Consider the following 19,075-nt stretch of genomic DNA (forward strand, 5'->3'; position numbering starts at 1 on the left):
GCGCCGCCACCAACGCGGCTCGGAGGTGCTCCCATGTCCGGTGTTGTGGCGGAGTGGTTAACGCGATTGACTAGAACTTGAACAGTTCGATCAATTTCCTTCGGGAGCACATGTTCGAATCATGTCAACATCGTTTTTGCTGCTGTTCTGAGCTTCTGGGAAGTCGGGAGGCGTTGGGAAAGGGTATGGGTCGGTCAGGGAGGCTGAAGCTCGGACCTGAGTGGCCCTGAGGCGCGATTCGACTGGAGTGGGATTTGTGCTTCCCTGTGCTCGTAGAGAGTCAACACAGGCCTGGCTCAATCGGCATCTTGGCACGTTTGCCATGCGGTGCGGGCCGGAAGAACGTGTGATAATGCAGTTTCGGTGCGTCAATCGAAATTTCTCAAAATTGACAGGAGTGCCACATGACACTCCAGCCGCGAGCACACAAGCTGTGCCCCCTCCTACACTTCTGCTCTCGTCAACCTCCATCCAGCCATTCACTACACCTTCGTTTCTTTCCACAGTTACAACTCCTCTCGTCTGCAATCCCCAAATAAGCATGCAAAAAGACGATGCTGACATGATTCGAACATGTGCTCCCGAAGGAAATTGATCGAACTGTTCAAGTTCTAGTCAATCGCGTTAACCACTCCGCCACAGCACCATGCCTGACCACAAGAGTTGGTGGGTTACACCCGGGCTCCGGGGAACTGGGTCGTAATCGCTGCCGTCTTTGCGTGAGTCAAGGGGCGAAGGGTGTATCGTGTAGGGCTCTTGGATGTCTGCTGTACGTTCTTGCTATCCAAATGTCTCTGTGGCGACTGGAAAGGAGCTAGAGGACCGATGGAGCGGTGAAATGAGACTGGGGAGTGGCACGCTCATACCAACGTCAACCCGCCAATCTCGGCGTTGACACCGTTCATTGTTGGCGGGACGGGAAAGGAGAAGACCGACTCATGCGCACAATCCAGTCAGCGGCAAAAGCGGTGTCTCATGCCTCAGTGGCTGTGCCCGAGGTGGCATTCCGAGAACAATGGCCCCATACTTCAATGCGCGTAGTTTCTGGTCACCCCTGACCAGGGGCCGATAAGAACGGAGTGACACCTTGAGATGTTTCAGAAGCGAGCTGAAACGCAACCACGGTTGGAAGGCGGAGTCTGCCGGAGGTCGTCGGCATTCCAGGTGCTGCATTGTCAGGAGATAAGCATAGCGTGTGGGGGTCATTCGGTCAAGGTCGCGCCGACGATTGCCAGAACTGTTCCGTACCGAAATAGCTCTCCTGATGACTCCGACGGTTCTATGTAGCTGCAAACAAGGAAGATCACCCACTGTCATCCCCAGTGACGACCAGAATAGCTCTCTCCCAGCCGTTTCCCGGCGACGACGCGGCGAGCTCGAGCGGATTTCCGCGTGAGCTGTTCTTCCTGTCCGGCCACTCCTTTCCCGCTCCTTCTCGTGGTTCAGATTCAGACGTCGATGTATCCTGTCACCAGCACCAAACTACATAAAACGTTGATTGGAATGTGTAACGGTCCTCATCCTCACCACCAGCCGACACTGACAACCGGGCCAACTTCGCTCCCACCGACACCAATCTACTGTCCACACGCCACAATGATCTCCAATACCGAGGCACCCGTCAACGAATGGATCAACCCGTGGGGCTTCTCGGACAGCGCCAGTCTGCCCGAGTGGGCCAACAGTGGGTGTGTCCTTATGTAGACGCCCCTTTTCTCCTCCTCCGAGACGCGCCTCGCTCCTCTCTGACTGCGACTGGGTCGCTCTCCTGCCTACCGCAACCCAGGAGACGGAAACGACGGGCCGTTCTGTGAGATACTCTGTTGTAAAACCCATCTTATGCAGACTGGGGCGCTCTCTCGATCTCGGCGTGCAAATTAGCAGAGATCGCGCGTCAGTGAATCGAGTCCAAGAGGGCGTGGACACACATGCATGTCGAACACTACTCAGGGGAAACCCGAGCCGTCTATGGCCGCTGAGCACAGGACGGGGCAGAGGATGAGTGGTTAACGACGTTGTTGAGGTCGGTTTGACGTCGAGTTCATGTGTGGGGAGGGAAGGAGGGATAAAAGAGAAAAACAAGGTCGGAAAGTCGGAGGACTGAGAGATCGGAGCATGGCACTAGTCACAGACTGGCCAGCTCGAGCTCCAAGGGCAGACAAAGCCCAGTAATGCGGCGGAAGCGCGCTCACATGACGACGCACATCCTGCCGGCGTCGGCCCACCGCTTTGCGAGAACGGCTCGGTAGTCTTCTTCGCAGTGGTTAACGGGAGCAGGGATGTTTAAGGCAGCCATGGTGGTTTGAATTGAGTGTGCGGTGGGTGAGTCGTGAGTTCAGAGGTGAGAGGTTGTTGCTGAGACGAGGACGTTCGGCGCAGCGTTTATATACTTTTTCCCTAGCTCGTATCTGAACTGAGTGCCTCCAGCTTCGAGCCGATGTGAGCGCTTGAGTCGCTAAGTGGCTCGGGGAGGGACCACCCTTGCTGTTGACCAGCGACATGTGAGAGCGACGATGCGGACATCGTCACGTTTCAGAATCCAATCAAGCTGACCGTTTCAGATTCCAATCAAACCCGACGTTTGTGTTATCAAAGACATTCCAATCGACTATGCTTCGCGATGACCTGTACTAGGCGTATGTCCGGGACATACTGGAAGTCTGAACGACGGATTGAGATAGGTTGGGTGAAAGTGGACACCGGAGTGGCACCTCATTCCAATCAAGTGTGGCCGAGGTCGCTCATTTTGTCGAACAACACCGACCCAATGGTTAACAAGTAAGTCAATATCCAATGCATGTTGGGTTCGAGACCAAAGTACTGCTCTCGTCGTTATTTGTAGAAACACTTATTGCACAGTGTCTGATGTTAGCATTTTTCAGCAGCTGAGTTACCCACGGCTCCACGGTGCTCATGCCACCGGATGGTCGATCTACCGCTGCACGCGTCGCACTCCCGGTCCGGATGCTCCTTTCCGTTACGCTTCTTCAGAAGATAATCGTGGTCCATGCACAGCTGCGCGATTAGTTTATGGAGCCTGGGGGGACTTACGTAATACGAGTGTGCGGGGCGGTCTGACTTGGCGAACGTTAGCCAGTTGGGGCTTGTCGCGCACCCATACACACAGACGGGCATGTCTTTGTGCGTCGGCGCGAGGGTGCCGTCGATGATACCCTGCAGGGCGCGCTCGAAGCCGTCCTGGAGCGCGTCGGCCGCCGTGCCCTTGTAAACGCACACCTCACAGATGAGCAGCCCGTCTTCAAGAGCTGTCCAGCGAGTCGCGTCCTTCTTCTTGCAAGGAAAACAAATCCGAACCAGCTTCTGATTGATAACGAAGCGAGTGAAGGTGCGGGCAGGAGGAGATAACGACGCTGGCGCGTTCAGCCTGCTCGACCTTCTCGCGCGGCAGCGCACACTGCTTGCAGCTTTCAACAGCGCCCCTGTGACCGCGGCCGGAGTGTGCGGCTTCGAGATCACGACGAAGACGAGGAGCACGCCCTGGGTCGTGCAACGCCAGTTCCAGGGGGTGGCGCTTGTTGTCGGCCCACAACCGGCGATGAAAGACTGATTGGCTTGAGCTGCCTGTGTCGCTTAAAGAGGCCGTGCGCCAGCAGGTCATCACGAAGTTGCTACAAGGTCGGCAGCATGTACTTGATGACCCCGACCAATGCAGCGAACCGACGAGAGCCTCGGAATTTGTTCATGCTCCAAGTTTCGGTGGCGATGTCTGGGCGCTGTGATGTTGACTTGTCAGACCCGGTTTCGTTCAGCGCCGCCGGCAGAACAAACGGTTGACCGTGGCGAGCGTGAGCCGCCGGTGAACACTTCAGGGGATGATGACGCTCAAACGTCAACGGGAGACCGGTAGCGGCGTCGTAGATTCCAACGGTCCCATCGGAGCGCTCATAACCTTGCCTCATGATAACCGTGACGAGATGGAAGTCCAACCCGATCTCATCGTTGTCACGGTCTTGGGGTGGCGGCATGGCCTCATACGCTCTCGCATGCGCTTTGCGACGCAACAAAGGAGCTCTGCCAGCTGCCGTGTCGTGGTGCTGCGGCTGAAGAAGAGGACGCGCGTGCCGTCCTCGTTGATCCGGATCAGGGGATGCGATGGCAGTTGACGAGCGGCGCCAAGGCGAACTATCCGCTTTGTGATTGCCTCCACCCGTTCACTTGAAGCCCGGGGGTAGTTGAGCGAGGGGTCGTGATGGCAGGAGTGGGCGGCAAGCACCCCATCCATGCTGTCGATTCTGCACCCGTCTGCATGAGCCAGCGCTCAAACTGTTCCATCACTGACTCCGTCCGTAATCTAGCTTGCGACGAGATCGTGTCACTGTGCCTGGCGGCCCAGTCGACCTCGGACAGGGGACCGCAGAAAAGTCCTGCGATAGGCCTGACATCTTCACCGTCTGTATCTTGGTGTTCGCACAGGGCAACCAGATGCAGGCGCGCAAAAATATCGAGTCCGCCGGCCTTATACATGTTGTACTGCGTCGGCACTGCTCTGACGTTGTATGCAGAGTGGTGCGTGAAGCGGCCGTGCAGCTGGTTCACGAGGTCGGGGGAAGGCGCCATAGCCTGGAGAGTGGCGACGGCGTTGAGCATGCCGCTGAGATTGTCGAACTCTGGGAGCCCATGGAACGCATCCCAGAGGGGATCGTCGAGTTTCGGCTGGCACCTGCTACCATGCTCTGAAGATGAGCGCATGGGATTCCCATGCGCCTGCGTCCCCGTATTCGGGGAGGAGCTAGCTGTCAGTCATTGCAAACATCGCTAGTTGACTTACAGTCGTCTTGTCGGCGAACGCGAGTTCCGTTTTGATCTTGTAGATCCTGGCCTTGCGTTTATCGTCGGTGATGGTCACCAGCGCGCCGAAGCTCGCCTGCTCGAGCCGGGCGATTGTATTTCGAAGGTAGTTCTTGACGACCGGGATTGCGTCTCTGAATCGCTCAACACGCAGGAGTTGGGCAGATCGTTGGTTGGTGGACTTGCATGTACAGCGCATGGTCGTCAGGCTTGAGGAAGGTGAAGGCCGGGTGGCAATTCAGCGAAGGCCACATGCCACACACAGTATGAGAGCCGAAGTCACTCGCTCGTGATAAAGCGGGGATAGCTCGAGGCCAACGTCCGCCAACCACTGCCCTGGTCAACCTGTGTTGCTTGAGTGTCGCATGCTGGGAGGAGAGGTGTGCTGTTGTGAGAAGAAGAAGAGAAGAAGGAGAAACGACGATCGGATGTCAGAAGGTCAATGCGCGATTAGAAGCCTGGTGATGTCATTTAGCGCCCCGATTAGCGCCGGAACCAAATATTTGGGGTTTCACTATGAGCAGTGCATCACTGATACAAGACAATCACTACACGAGGCAGTGAGCCGTCGGGGTAAAGAGTTTGACGAATGGTCGCTGTTGCGCAACCACAATGCCAAAGTTTTTATGCCTATGAGAGAGAGAAGAGTGGTGGAAATGCGAGGGGAAAGCAGGAATGGTTGTGGGGTGGGTTGGTGTGTGAAATAAAATGCTCTTTTAATGGTGGTAAAAAATTATCACTTCGGATCAACAACAACGATGCCACTTTACTCCTTCTTGGGCTCGCCCTCCTTGGGCTCCTCGGGCTTGGCCTCAGCCTCTCCCTGCTTTCGGCTTTCATAGACCTTCTGGAAGAGGCCGAGCGAAGCCTGCTGAGCGGCGTCCATGGCGGCCTTGATGTCCTCACCCTTGACGGAGGCGTCACCAGAGGCACCCTTGGCGGAGATCTCGCGGAGCTCGGCGAGGAGCTTCTTGACCTTCTCGCGCTCAGCGGCGTCGAGCTGGGACTCGAACTCGGCCATCGACTTCTCAGTGTCGGCAACGAAGGACTCGCCCTTGTTGGCCTCCTCAATGACGGCACGGCGGGCCTTGTCCTCCTCGGCGTAGCGCTCGGCGTCGGCAACCATGTTCTCGATCTCGTTGTCAGAGAGACCAGAAGACGAGGCAATGGTCATGGACTGCTCGCGGTTGGTGGCCTTGTCGACGGCGGAAACGTTGACGATTCCGTCGGCGTCAATGTCGAAGGTGATCTGGATCTGGGGGACACCCTTGGGCGCAGGGGGGAGGCCGGTGAGCTGGAAGTTGCCGAGGAGCTTGTTGTCACGGACGAGCTCACGCTCACCCTGGTAGACCTTGACCTCGATGGCGGTCTGGCCGTCGGCAGCGGTCGAGAAGGACTGCGACTTCTTGGTGGGGATGGTGGTGTTGCGGTTGATGAGACGGGTGAAGACACCGCCGAGGGTCTCGATACCGAGCGAGAGGGGGGTGACGTCGAGGAGGAGAATGTCGGTGACGTTACCGGCGAGGACACCGGCCTGGATGGCGGCACCCATGGCGACGGCCTCGTCGGGGTTGACACCCTTGGAGGGCTCCTTGCCGAAGGTGGCCTTGACGGTCTCGATGACCTTGGGCATACGGGTCATGCCACCGACGAGAATGACGTCGTTGAGCTCAGAGGGCTTGATGCCGGCGTCGCGGAGAGCCTTCTGGCAGGGCTCGTTGGTGCGGTCAATGAGGGGCTTGACAATCTGCTCGAGCTTGGAGCGGGTAAGGGTGATGTTGATGTGCTTGGGGCCCTCAGCGGTGGCGGTGATGTAAGGAAGCGAGATGTCGGTCTGCGAAGTGGACGAGAGCTCAATCTTGGCGCGCTCAGCAGCCTCACGGACACGCTGGATGGCCATGCGGTCGTTGGAGACGTCAATGCCCTCCTGCTTCTTGAACTCCTCGAGGATGTAGTTGACGAGGGCAATGTCGAAGTCCTCACCACCAAGGTGGGTGTCACCGTTGGTGGACTTGACCTCGAAGACACCCTTCTGCATCTCAAGGATGGAGATATCGAAGGTACCACCTCCAAGGTCGTAGACGGCAATGACGGCCGAGTCGTTCTTGTCAAGACCGTAGGCGAGGGCGGCGGCGGTGGGCTCGTTGATGACACGGAGGACGTCAAGACCGGCGATCTGACCAGCGTCCTTGGTGGCCTGACGCTGCGAGTCGTTGAAGTAGGCGGGGACGGTGATGACGGCGTGCTTGACGGGCTTGCCAAGGTACGACGAGGCAGTGTCCTTCATCTTGCCGACGACGAAGGCACCGATCTGGGATGGCGAGTACTTCTCGCCACGGGCCTCAACCCAAGCGTCACCGTTGGTGTGGGGGACGATCTTGTAGGGGACCTGCTTGATGTCACGCTGGACCTCGGCGTCAGAGAACTTGCGGCCGATCAGACGCTTGGAAGCGAAGATGGTGTTCTCGGCGTTGACGACAGCCTGACGCCTGGCGGGCTGACCGACGAGACGCTCGCCATCTGAAAAGTACGTCAGTTTCACACGACCAAAACTACATGTGGAGGTGGGCCGTTTTCTCCGGTTCCGATGTTTGAAGGGAGCCATCGCCACCGGAAAAGTGGAAAACCGCCTACCAGCCAGTCATAAAACTTACCCTTGGTGAAGGCGACGACGGAGGGGGTGGTACGGGCACCCTCAGAGTTCTCGAGGACCTTGGGGGAACCAGCCTCGAAGATGGAAACACACGAGTTGGTGGTACCCAGGTCGATACCGATGACGGGGCCCGAGACCTTCGAGTTCCAGCGCCTGGAGCCGAGGGAGGGGGTCGCCGTGCGCTGTAAAAGTTAGCTGGAAGCTCTATGCATATCGCGCTTCGACGTCGACGGCCTCGTTGGATGCATAGGGGGGGACTTTTCTTCGCTGTCGCTGCGTGCGTTGCAGATCGGATTTTTCCGTTTTTCGTTCCACACCCAGTCGGTTTTCGCGACGTCTGGGTGCGGCATCCCTTTTTCCCTCATTCCGGATTTCATTTGTGGCGAAGTTTCCCCAGAGCGAAAGAAAAGTCCCCAAGCTGTCGCAAACATTGTCGTCGTCGTCGTCGTCGTCGTCGAAGAGGAGACTACTTACGGTGGCGGCGCGGAGGGCGGACACGGGGGTCGAGCGAAGCGAGCGGGTGATACCGTACATGGTGAGTACCGGCGTGATTTTGGAGAGAGTTGAGGGAGTCGAAAGAGAAAAGTCGGGCAGCACTTAAGGCGTCGCCCTGCGTGCGGCGGGTGAGGTGCTCCGGCCGATTTTTTGGTTCCGTCGCCCCCGTCGGCAGTGTGAACATGTGTTCTCCTGGGTGAGTAGTGACGCCAGCGCTTGACATCAGAGGGTTGTAGAGCATGCCAGAAATTTACCCTGGCTGACCGTTTAGCCTGGGCGTTAATCCGAAATACCTCCGCTAATCAGCATCCTCTAATCGCAAGGGGTTGTTCGGGAAAAGCGCCCGCTAAAAGCCGACAGGTAATAGTCCGCTATTAGACAGGAGGGCGTTAGCCGGTCGCTGGCTCGGTTAAATGAGGGGGTTTTCATGACGGCAACTTGGCCGTGGCTGGTGGCTGGAGTCGGAATTCTCGAGCCTGGGCGGACGAGTTTGCGGAAAATGATTGTTAATACGTAAGCACTCCGCCCAAGTCACGAGGGCGGAGGACGAAGCTTTGCCACGCGGCCCGCCGGCAGTCAGTCACAGCTGCGCTCCGAACTTTCAGCGTCCAATCCGGAATGCCAGGTTTGGTCGCGGAGTGCACCTAGGTCCTGCCGAGCCCAAGCAACGACAGCTTGCTCACAGCTCATCTACACCTCACCACTCACCAAAAGGTCCACACGTCGATCAGTGTGTGGGCTCATCCCGACTCGCTCGTTTCCCCCCCTCCCAGTCGTACGTAGACGACCCCGACGACTCCGCTCGCTTGCCGGAGCAAGCGTCTCTTCGCCAAAACTTCCAACTTCCCCCGACCCGACCACTACTCCGAATCGCAACCCAAGAGGCAACCCCGAAGGCAAGGCAGATGGCACCCCTCCTCTTCTCGCACTTCCGCGCGCGCCACCGCTCCGTCCTCACCGGCCTGTTTGGCGCGACGTTCCTCGCCGCCGTCGCTGTTGTTGCCATGCCCTGTCCGGCGCGCGAGAAGCGGACGCTGCTCGACGAGCCAACACCCGTCCCCGCCAGCAACAAGGAGGTCATCGTCATGATGAACCAGAGGGGACGGAGGCGGTTCATGGAGGAGTAAACCGCAGGCCGCACCATAGGCCGCCGATAGGCGGCCGAGGATACATCGTACTTTGCTCGGCTGCAACTCCGACTTTACTTCTGGCCCAGCGATGGGCCAAAGGACCACCCAATCTCAAGGAAGGGCGCACGCCATGGGCTGCCCCATCGCTCCTACGACGCGATATCAAGAAATCATCCAAGTTGTATAACAAAGTGAGTCCTGCCTCAGCTGTCTCTCAGGAAGGTAGCTGACGACCCAGACCACATCATAGCATTAGATTTCCGGTTCGATGCATTTGTTCATTGCATAATGATTCTCTGGCTGTAGTCCATTCTCCGAAGGAGGCAGGTGGCGATCCGGAAGGATGTTAGGGAAGACAGCACGGCGCACACGTAACCACTGGAGATGCTGACTGAGACTGACGCTGACCTCTAACGATGCCGGCGAGGCTGATGACAGACGCTGACGCGCGCTGTTGGGTTGAAAGGAGGGTAGGGAGCGGGACCAAGACTGCAGGGATGAGATGCGAGTTGCCTGCGACGCGAAGCTACATGATACAGTCTTGCATGCAAATGTCCGTCTAGCTCATCTAGCAGTTTTACACACACAACAAGAGATCTAGTCAACTTATCTTTATTCCGCTTAGCATGAACACGAACCCTTCACTCATCTCCAAGGTCAGATCACAGCCACGCTGCCTCGCGGCCTGACGGCCGGCTCAGCACTTAGTAGCCCCTAATCTCCAACTGCTGCACAAACTGCGCGACCTCCATCACGCTCGCGGGCAGCGTGAAGCGCTCCGACATCTTGTCGTAGCTCGGCGTGTACTCGAGGAGCGCGAGGAGGTCCTCGACCTGGCTCGGGGCCGAGGAGAGGGCTGAGGCGTCTGATCCAGCGTCCGACCCGGCGTCATCAGATGGGCTGGGACTGGAGCGGGAAAGCTCATCGAATTCGGCCTTGCTGAGACCGTCGACACCATTCTCCTTGAGCGAAGGCTCGCCGTTGGCCTGCGGCTTGGCCGTAGCCTTGGCTGCACGCTTCGCTGCGGCTGCGCGCTCTCGCTCCGCCTCAGCTTCACGCTCGATGCGCTCGCGCTCCGCCTCCTGCTCGCGTGCGGCCGCCGCGCGCTCCTCCCTCAGCGCGATCGCCCGCTTTTCCTCCTCCGCCGTCAGGCCGAGTCTCTCGGTTCCCTCTGAGGGCCAGAAGCCTTCCTTGGCCATGGCGTCGAGCTTGTTGAAGAGCTCCCACCTGGTCCACATCGAGAGTTTGCGCAGATCCTCGCTGCTCTCGACGCGCATCCAGCGCTCAACGGCCGTCGGCAGGGACTCGTCCCACGGGAATCCCTCGCCAAAGATGTACAGCGTGCGAGCCCAGCTGCTCGGTCCGGGGCGGTAGCGCTCCTCGTCGATGAGACGGGGCGTCAGGAAGTAGTACTTCCTGCCCTGGGCGTCGAGGCCGATCGGGGCGAAGCGCGTCGCCTTGCGCTGCGCCACAGTGCGGGGGACGAGCTCGATGCCCGCCAGCGCGGCGCGGTGCTCGCCCTCCTTCTCGTCATAGAGCGCCTTGTTGGCGCGTGTGGACGCGGCAGACGTGCAGCGCACGCGGGCGGCGAGGATCTTCTTCTTCTCGGTCTCCCAGCGCTGGTTCTCAGCCTTGGCGAGACGGGTCGCTTCACGGCGGTACTCGCTCTCGCGGCTGCCCCAGGCCGGGTCCATCTCGGTGCGCACCGCGTCGAGCGGGATGACGTACTCGCACAGGCCGAGCAGCATGCGCACAACCTCGACCGCACCAGGGATACGGGATGCGGCCGCCCGGCCCCTCCTAGGAGCCTCCGTGGCCCAGGTCGGCGTCTCGTCGCCCTCGCCCAGGTCCAGGATCGACCGGAGGGCCGCCTCGTTCCGCTCCCTGCTGGCGTTGCTCGGCTCTTCGGCCATGGTCACGCCGAGCAGGTCTTCGAGATCGTTGAAGATGCGCCCGAAGCGGGCAAGGTCCGCGTAGTGCTTCAGTTCCGTGTGATACTGGTCCAGCGAGCCGAAGACCTCCTCCGAGGTGCCGTAGTGCGCGCCCTGGTCCGCAATGATGAGGTCAAGCAATCCCGCTGCGACAGAGCGCACTGTCGCTTCGGGGAGGGGGTGGTCAAAGTCGTCCAGAGGCGCGAGCGAGCGATCGGCCAGGCCGAGGAGGGAGCGGAAGCGCACGACGAACTCGCGCAGGTACATCCGCTGCTCGGCCTCTTCGAACGAGAGTCGCGTGTCGACATTCTTAACGACGGGACGCGGGGGTTCCGGCTTCTCCTTCTTCTTGACGGGAGCCTTCTTCGGTTCGATCTTCTTAGTCGTCTTCTTCTTTGCGTCCTTGGCCGCGGCCGCCTTGCCCTTCGCGTCCTTGCCCTTTGCCTTGGCCTTGGGATCCGGCTTGGCCTTGCTCTTCGCCGTCGTCTTCGCGGTCGCCTTACTCTTGGCTGCCGACTTCTTCGGCTCGGCCTTCTTCTTCGCGGGCTTCTTCGGCGCGTCGGGGTCGCTGAGCTCCGAGTCCGACCCCTCCTGCTCCTTGACGGCCTTCTTCTTGCTCTGCTTCTTCGGCGGGGTCTCGGTGATTTCTCCCGCGTCGCTCTTGCGCAAAAACTCCGCAATGGGCATCCCAATGTCCTCCGCCTTCTTCACGACGTTCCTGGTTGTCAGCTTGAAAGAGAACGCTGTAGCTTACCCAAGCGGCTCCAGTCCTTTCTTCTTCCGGCACGTCGCGTTCTGGCACTCCTCCAGGCAACACGGACACTCAAACGTGTACGGCAAGCCGTCGTCGTGTCCCTCGGCAGCGCGCGGCGCTGAGCGCACGCCATCCACATCGATTCCGTATCGCTTCACGAGATCGCGCTCGCACCAGACATAGTTGCACGCGCGTGGCGGTTGCAGCTTGGAGTGTTTGCGCAGCTTGGTGCACCGCAGCAGATCTGGTTGAGTCAGCTTTTGCCGGGGTCGCATCAGCCTAGTACTGCTCGACTCACTCTCCGGCTCCACCGCCAACCGGCACTGGTGGCAGTATGGCTTCTTCTCCTTGTCGTTGCTGTCCTGCTGCTCCTCTTTGGGCGCGGGCTTGGCCGGCTTAGCCCTCTTCGCCTCCTTCGCGCTACTTGATGGGGGCGCCTTGCGCTTCGACGCGAGCAGGGGCGGGTCCTCTGGCGGCGGGGTCAGGACGTCGCTCTCGACGGACGCGGCGCGGCGCGACGCAGGGCTGCTCGTCGTCTTCGTCAACGTCGGGACCGTGGAGTCTGCCATGGGGGAGGACGCGGCAGACATGGGTGCTGGAGTAGGTGAGAGATGGTCAAGTACCGAGTTGCCAGTGGAGTTTACGCGATCAACCTGACCCAGGGAGAGAGGTGAAGGACTGCACCCGCTGCAGCCCGCTGGGCTGCTCGAACTAAAATGCCACGCGACTTTGTTTTCATTTTCATTTTGGTGGCGCGTCACATGTCATGTCCACCCGGCTGCCCCGCGTCGCGTCTGGATGATTGTCCGATCAAAACTTTCCTCTTTCGTCGGAGTGATCCTGGGTGAGGTCGGATTGCTATTTCTGCATGCTGCTCGCTCGGCAAATGCACAATGTAGTGAGGCTGATTGCTGTAGAACATGGGAGTGCAAAGCAGGGCCCTCCTCGGTGGCGACACCGATGTACCGAGACTCTGGCTGATATCCGCCGAAGTTTACCCGAGGGTGCTCATCATAAGTAGGTCTTCCAGGCGACCGTGCAGATCGCACGTCCATACCTCATCACAGCTCTCATGTAAAAACCCAGGACTCAAGCTCAACGCAAAGCGGAGATTAAGCCTTAACCTACAGTACATGCATAAATCCCTACAATGCCCTGTTCTAAGTCGAGAAGCTCCCCTCATGTCTAAGTAACCGCGGATGTAGCCCTCCAATACCATTGTACTCCTCCTCCTCGCTGGCGAGTTCGTTGCTGGCCTCGCTGGCGCTGGCCGGATCGTTCGGATCACTCGCCCCACTTGCACTCGCGCTTGTCCCGTTCACGCTCGTGTCCCACTGCTCGTCCCCGTCCTCAGCGCCCTGCGTTGGGAACCGCCTTCGTCTCGGTGTCGGCGTCAGCGCGGCGCGGGGCGAGCGCTGCGGGAACCCTGGTGAGCGCAACGTCGGCGAACGTGGCGATCGGGCGGGATAGGGGGGCAGGTCGTCGTCCGCCCTGCGCAGAGGGTGGAGGTGTGCGCTCCGCAACTTGCTCCGCGGCGCGGGGGCCACGGGATCCTCGGTCTCGCCGTGGATCATGGACAGGGAGCGCTGCGCGAGCGCTCGCCGTTTGAGGTGGGCCAGTGTCGGCGTCGTGGGGCGTGAGCCCTTCCGCCGCCGCGGCTGGGAGGGGGAGAGGGGACTCGTGGGCCGCCCGAGCGCGTCGTCCTCGTCGCGCCATCCCTTGCCTTCCGGGTCAAGCGGCGGGCGCGGCGTCGCAACGTCGATGACTAGTCCCGCCAACGGTCCGGAGCTGAGCTTCTTCCCATGTTTCTTGCGAGGACGTTCGCTCAGTGGTCGGAGCAGGGTTTCGACAGTTGCGCTCTTCGAGAACAGGGCCAGTCCCACGATACCGATCAGAATGACGAGCTGCGCGACGGATTTGCGCCGCTCGAAACCGAGTTCGTCCGCCAGAGCCCGCAGCTGCGCCTGGGCCGCTCGTCTGTCCCTCTCTCCGGCTAGACGGAGATACTCGACCTGCGTCGAGAGGCGGAGGAGCCGCGCGTCGGCGCCTGCGTGGGCTCGTTCGGCGTCGTTGCGGGCGGCTAGCAGAGTTTGCTGGACCGCTTCTAAGCGAGACACGGCACCGCGGAGAGCCCTGGCTTGCTCATCGATGTATCGTGCGACCAGCGTGCCATTTCCCTCTAGCGCGGAGAGGCGGCGCACGATGTGCGCGTAGATGGACTCGGAAGCGTCGCGTTTCTGGGCACTTGGTAAGGGTGCCGCGGACGAGACAGAGGAACCGTTCTCGGACGCAGCGGCACTCACGGCAGTTACGCCAGCGCTACTGTTCGGCACCGCGGGGACGGTAACAGTCCCGTCGCCGCTGGGGACAGAGCCTGCGCTAGAAATACCCGCCGCGACACTCGAGCCAAGCGAAGCGGAGCTCGCCACACTCGCAGGTGCGCACTGGATGATCTCCTCATAGTCCAGCTCCCTCCCTCGGCGAGCTTGGGCTTGGACGAGTTTCTCCAGCTCGCACAGTTCCTGCTCGCGCTTGCTCTCCTCCTCCTTCTCCTTCGCCTCGGCGGCGCGACGCTCAGACTCGATCCGCTCCTGCTCCCGCTGCACGAGCTGGCGTTCCCGCTCAGCAGCCTCGGCGGCTTCGTCCCGTGTCGCTTCCGCTGAGCGGCGCTGCTCCATCTTGAACGCTTCCATCTGGTTCAGGCCGTAAACCTTGAGCTGCGACACGGGGCAGTAGTACTCTGTCCCGTAGTAGGAGGGGAAGTCGAGGCGGACGAAACGGTGAAAACTCGTCGGTTCGGGGAGCGTGAATGTCTGTCGTTAGCGGGTTACGAGCGATGGCGAGGGGGGCCGGTGATACGAGATGATATCATGTGGTCACGCGGCCGTAGTCTTGTGACGCGAGGAGCGAGGTTCGGAGCGGGGGGAAGCGAGAAGCAATACTCACCTGCACACCGCGAACGTTCTTGCCGATCCACTCTCCGACGGGCTTCCATTCCTCCGTCTCCTCCCCGCCGACGCTGAGGCGGACGGAGCGCACGACGCCCGAGAAGAACTCCCAGACGGCAACCTCGATGGCCGAGATACGGATCTCGTCACAGAGCTCGACGACGACATAGTGTTCATTCGCCCGACAGGGTGTGAGCATGTATCGATCCTTGCTCTTGTGCAGGAGCGAGGAGGCATGCTGCGTCGCGGGCGAGGACGAGATGACACGAGCGGAACAGTCGGGCGAGGCGTAGTTGTACCGGTTCGCCTTCTTGCCTTGTGTCTGAGGTGGTGGCGGAGGGTCGGCAGCGGCTACGTTCGACTCGGGGACAGAGCTGAGGGCCGAGGACGAGTTGGCGTTGGGAGTAGAGTGCGTGCGATTATCGATCGGGACGGCGGCGGGTTTCCGAGCTGTCTGTTCGGCGGCCTGGCGCGCCTTCCACTCCTCGAAGGACTCGAACGACTCAAACGCCGTCTCGGACACATCCTCGGGTATGCAGTGAGGATGCACTAAACCAAGGGTGAAAACGAACGGCGTCTGTCCCCCATCGCCGGCGGGGCAGGAGGGTCCTGGTCCTCCGGCGCCGCCAGCGACGATAGAGGACGAAGATGAAGATACGGCGAGGTCGGTGGTCGGGTTCGCGAATGCCAGCAGCGCCTGGACGAGGTGCAGAGTTAGCGGGCGCATGTCATCGAGACTATGCTGGCGGCACTAACGTCGCGGGTCGCGGTGGTGGAGAGATAAGTGATAAGTGGGCAGATAGATCTGATGAAATTATCGGTGGTGGCTCATGGCTCGGTGGCTTGGACCAACCCAGGACTACTGCACCGACGCACCGAGGATCTGACGCTACCTCGGGATGCGGGGTAGGATGCGGGGAACTCCCGCCCGCTGCAGTGCCGCCCAAACCTTCTCGCGTCATTCCGCTCTGCCCGCTCTTGCCATCCAACGGCTGAAACGGCGGATCGGCCGAACATTATTCTGACAATGGTGCGTCAGTGCATGGCTGCATCCCCGATACCAGCCCGACGCAGCGCTTCAGCGCTGCAACAAAGGGCCACGGCAGGTCTATGCATGCAGTCTATAGTGGACCAAGTATTGTGCTGGTGGTACAAAGAAGTTACAGTAGTCTAGTCGATCATCTATACGCTGCGAGCGTTAGTAATCACGCCTTCTCGCCCGCGCCTTCGCTCGCCCTCGCCACCGGCTCCAGAAACTTGATGCTCACCTCATAACCGAAATCAGGCGGAAGTTGGTGCCGCCGCCCGGGTCCTTGGTCTCCTTGAGCAGCTCGCACGTCACCTTGTGCTTGCCAGCAGGCAGACCCTCCGCAATCGTCGCAAATCGGCCAATGTTCCTGTGGGTTAGTTGCGATTAGGCCGGTTGCAACTCACTCGGACCGATCCCAGAATCCCTCCACCACGACGGCCTTATCCTCCACTCCCTCAACCCAACACTTGAGGTTTCCGAGGCCGTACTCCTTGCTCTTGAGGGAGTAGAGCTTGACGAGGCCGACCTTTGTTTCGAGCTCGAACTGAATCTTGGCTCCAGGCTCCTCAGCCACGAAAAAGGGCTTGTCCGTGTGGTCCGGGTGGAACCAGTAGTGCCAGCCCTCGTTCGCCGTCGGCGTGATGTTATACGCGGGGTCGGGCGAGCGGGCGGAGTAGCAGGTCGGGTGCCAGGGGGCGAGGCGGTGGTCGACGTGCGGGTTCCACTTCTCCAGCGCCGACAGGCGGGGCAGGCGTCCGAGTTCCGGTGGTGGGGTGTACATGCCCGGATACCAGTTGTCAGATTCGGGAATACCCTTGTCCGGGTCCGCGTCGACGTGGTGAGACCAAGGGCGCTGCTCATCGCCCCAGTGCGCTGGCCGCTGCAGCGGCGTGTTCCCGTAGGCTCCGCGCAAAAGCTCGTCGAAGGACTCATTCTCCGCCCGCTCGACGGGCATGGGCGTCTTCGGCGGGAACAGCACGTCCGGCTCCTGGAGGCCCTCGCACACGGCGTCACGAAGCAGACTCTGGACCAGTCGCGAAGCATCAGCGTGCCCGCGCGAGTTCATATGTCGCTTGTCGGGCTCGTGCCAGTAGCTGCTGTTAGCTAGCATTCAATCTCCAGCTCACTTCTCGGTGAAATACCACGGTAGCAGTTCCGGGAAGCGCGACCAGTGCGTGACGAGCGGGTGTCGTTGACTAGAGGTCAGCTTGACTACCTAAGAGAAAGCCTACTTGATGACGGGGACGTCTGCTGGTCAGCTCGCGGCCACAAATACAGCTAGCTTTACTCACCGTAGTACTGCGCGATCGGGAGGTGTTTCCGGTAACCGCCGCCGGCCATCTCTCCCTGGCTGAAGGCGACGACCTCGAGGAGCATGACAGCGGGCTGGTTGGGGAGGTCAAGTAAGCCGCGCAGGAGGTTCTCCATGTTCGTCTCATGCTCCGGAAGCGCCTCATCATTGACACCAAGCTCGACGACAACGAGGTCGGCGTCTTCGGGGATGTGAAGCTTCATGCAGAAAGAAAAATAGTCGCTGCCGCTAGCGGGGATGGCGCCATTCACGGCGTCAACCTTGGAGTGAGGGAAACGGGCTGCGAGCCAGTCGCGCAGCAACGAGATCCACGTCTCAGAGTCGTAGATATGGTGCCCTTTCGTGACTGGCGTTAGCTATGCAAAACAAGGTCTCAGCTCAGATCCTGTCCGTCAGCGACTCACCACTACCTCCAATCGCTGCAACCTTGATGGGTTCTCCGCGAAGCGCTTTTCCAAGAAAACGGTGCGTGCGCGCGAGAGAGCCTGGAGTCAGTTTGCAAGCCAAAGTCAGCAGAACTCACCCTCATATCCTCTCGAGCGGCGGAGGTTGGCGCGCCCAAAGTGCTGCTCGAACTCATCGGGCGCTGCGCACCACTTGCGAAGGTGGCGTACGTTTCGGACAGCCGAGGAAGGCAGCTCATACGTCGACACCAGGTCTGGTGGACGGCTGGGCTTGAGCCGTTCCGGGACCCAGGCGGTGGCGCGTGTTGGGAGGTGGTCGTATTCGAAAAGGAGGAAGGTGAGTGTGCAGAGGACGAGAGTGAAGAGGACAGCGGCCTGGGAGCGGGGGCTGCCCGGCAGGCGCTGCGCGAAGGACATGCCTTTGGGCGCGCCGACGGTCATGCGTGGGGCGCGTGGATGGCCGGGTCTGGATCGGTGGGCAGGTCGAAAAAGTCTGGTGCTGCAGATCAAGAGATGAATCGAGGAAGGCGCAGGGGTAAGCGAGGAGATGGTCGTGTGTGATGTGCAAAATGCAAGATGAGCAGGGGATTAAGATAAGTGATGAGCGGGAGATGTGATGCGCAGTGATCAGTGATCTGTATTGTCAGGCAGTCGGCATCCCAGTCCAAGTCACAAGCGGACTTTGGCCGCAGTTCACGAAAGTCCCACCGTGTGGGATGGGACCCAATGGACGCAGGCAGAGATCGGCCCCCCATAGCAAGTGGTTACCGTGGGTGGTGGCGTATCTCGGAACTGGCTCATGTTGCTCTGACTGCGGAGGAGCTTTGCCAAGGGTCCGCGCACAGGGCCGCAGTCGTCTTCTGCCCGTTTGACCCTTGCTTTTGGTGCGCCTTGCACGCTCTGGACTGCGCCGGCCCCAGCCTCGAGGCCCTGAACATGGCCTGACCCTGACGAAAGCTTGACCCGGCTCTGCCTTAGCTTTTCTTGGACCTGACGTATTTTTGGCTGGCAACAGTGTGGAGGCCATTTCATGCTCGGCCCTCGCCGTCTCCCCGCCCGACAGTTGCCCCGCATCTCGTCTTGCATCTCAACATCAATTGTTTTGCATTCGAGTACAGAAATCTCCATCCTCAACACATGCCTATCCAGCCTGCCGGTCATGTTAAGCACCGGAGCTGACAGTGCTGGTGCTGCGAGTCGATTGCACCGCCCTTTCGCACTTCGGGCTCCCCGCATCAGACGGTCTCCTATAGGTTGCTCATGAACTGCGAGGCAGTCACATCCGATGTGTACATACGCAGCATCTCGCAGTAAGCTGCTCTGCACGGTTGTGTTCGTGCGCCACCACTTTCCGAGACTTGGGACTGCCGGTACTGCCAAAGCGTTGCGGCGCGGAGTAGGCTATGTTTGGCCTACTGGGCAGCTTGGCGCTCGCAGCTTATGCGACTGGCGGCCCAACCGCAACCCAGCCACAGACTGCCCGAGAGGAGGAGCCGTATAGCCCATGGGTTTGCGATCTTGCGATATTCATTGTTCCCGGACACTTTCACGGTGCACTCGTACTTGTACGTCGTTCTTCAACACGAGCTTAGCGGGCGAATTGCAAGAC

At 60.0% G+C, this 19,075-nt stretch overlaps 4 protein-coding genes and 2 non-coding genes across 6 annotated transcripts; 1 reads left to right on the forward strand and 5 right to left on the reverse strand.

Moving 5' to 3' along the window:
• Window positions 1–39: 39 nt before the first annotated feature.
• On the forward strand, window positions 40–133 carry A1Q1_t092. The gene has a single exon. It is a non-coding gene; the product is annotated as a tRNA-Ser (tRNA).
• Window positions 134–552: 419 nt separating this feature from the next.
• A1Q1_t093 lies at window positions 553–646 on the reverse strand. The gene has a single exon. It is a non-coding gene; the product is annotated as a tRNA-Ser (tRNA).
• A 2,983-nt stretch (window positions 647–3,629) lies between these two features.
• A1Q1_02057 (uncharacterized protein) lies at window positions 3,630–5,008 on the reverse strand (the record flags this gene model as incomplete). The annotated part of the gene is made up of 3 exons (XM_014328587.1): window positions 3,630–4,061; window positions 4,177–4,725; window positions 4,790–5,008. 3 exons carry the CDS (start codon window positions 5,006–5,008, stop codon window positions 3,630–3,632), a joined length of 1,200 nt encoding a protein of 399 aa, XP_014184062.1.
• Window positions 5,009–5,575: 567 nt separating this feature from the next.
• Window positions 5,576–7,996, reverse strand: A1Q1_02058 (heat shock protein; the record flags this gene model as incomplete). Its single annotated transcript, XM_014328588.1, has 3 exons — window positions 5,576–7,329; window positions 7,464–7,644; window positions 7,937–7,996. 3 exons carry the CDS (start codon window positions 7,994–7,996, stop codon window positions 5,576–5,578), a joined length of 1,995 nt encoding a protein of 664 aa, XP_014184063.1.
• A 1,795-nt stretch (window positions 7,997–9,791) lies between these two features.
• Window positions 9,792–12,362, reverse strand: A1Q1_02059 (uncharacterized protein; the record flags this gene model as incomplete). The annotated part of the gene is made up of 3 exons (XM_014328589.1): window positions 9,792–11,761; window positions 11,840–12,016; window positions 12,071–12,362. 3 exons carry the CDS (start codon window positions 12,360–12,362, stop codon window positions 9,792–9,794), a joined length of 2,439 nt encoding a protein of 812 aa, XP_014184064.1.
• A 570-nt stretch (window positions 12,363–12,932) lies between these two features.
• A1Q1_02060 (uncharacterized protein) lies at window positions 12,933–17,907 on the reverse strand (the record flags this gene model as incomplete). The annotated part of the gene is made up of 9 exons (XM_014328590.1): window positions 12,933–14,585; window positions 14,719–15,417; window positions 15,477–15,525; window positions 15,597–15,712; window positions 15,989–16,117; window positions 16,181–16,854; window positions 17,043–17,399; window positions 17,467–17,511; window positions 17,586–17,907. The coding sequence occupies 9 exons, from the start codon at window positions 17,905–17,907 to the stop codon at window positions 12,933–12,935; spliced, it is 4,044 nt and encodes a 1,347-aa protein (XP_014184065.1).
• Between the last annotated feature and the right edge of the window lie 1,168 nt (window positions 17,908–19,075).

Source organism: Trichosporon asahii (assembly GCF_000293215.1).
Source record: "Trichosporon asahii var. asahii CBS 2479 unplaced genomic scaffold scaffold00003, whole genome shotgun sequence".
Lineage (NCBI taxonomy): Eukaryota > Fungi > Basidiomycota > Tremellomycetes > Trichosporonales > Trichosporonaceae > Trichosporon > Trichosporon asahii.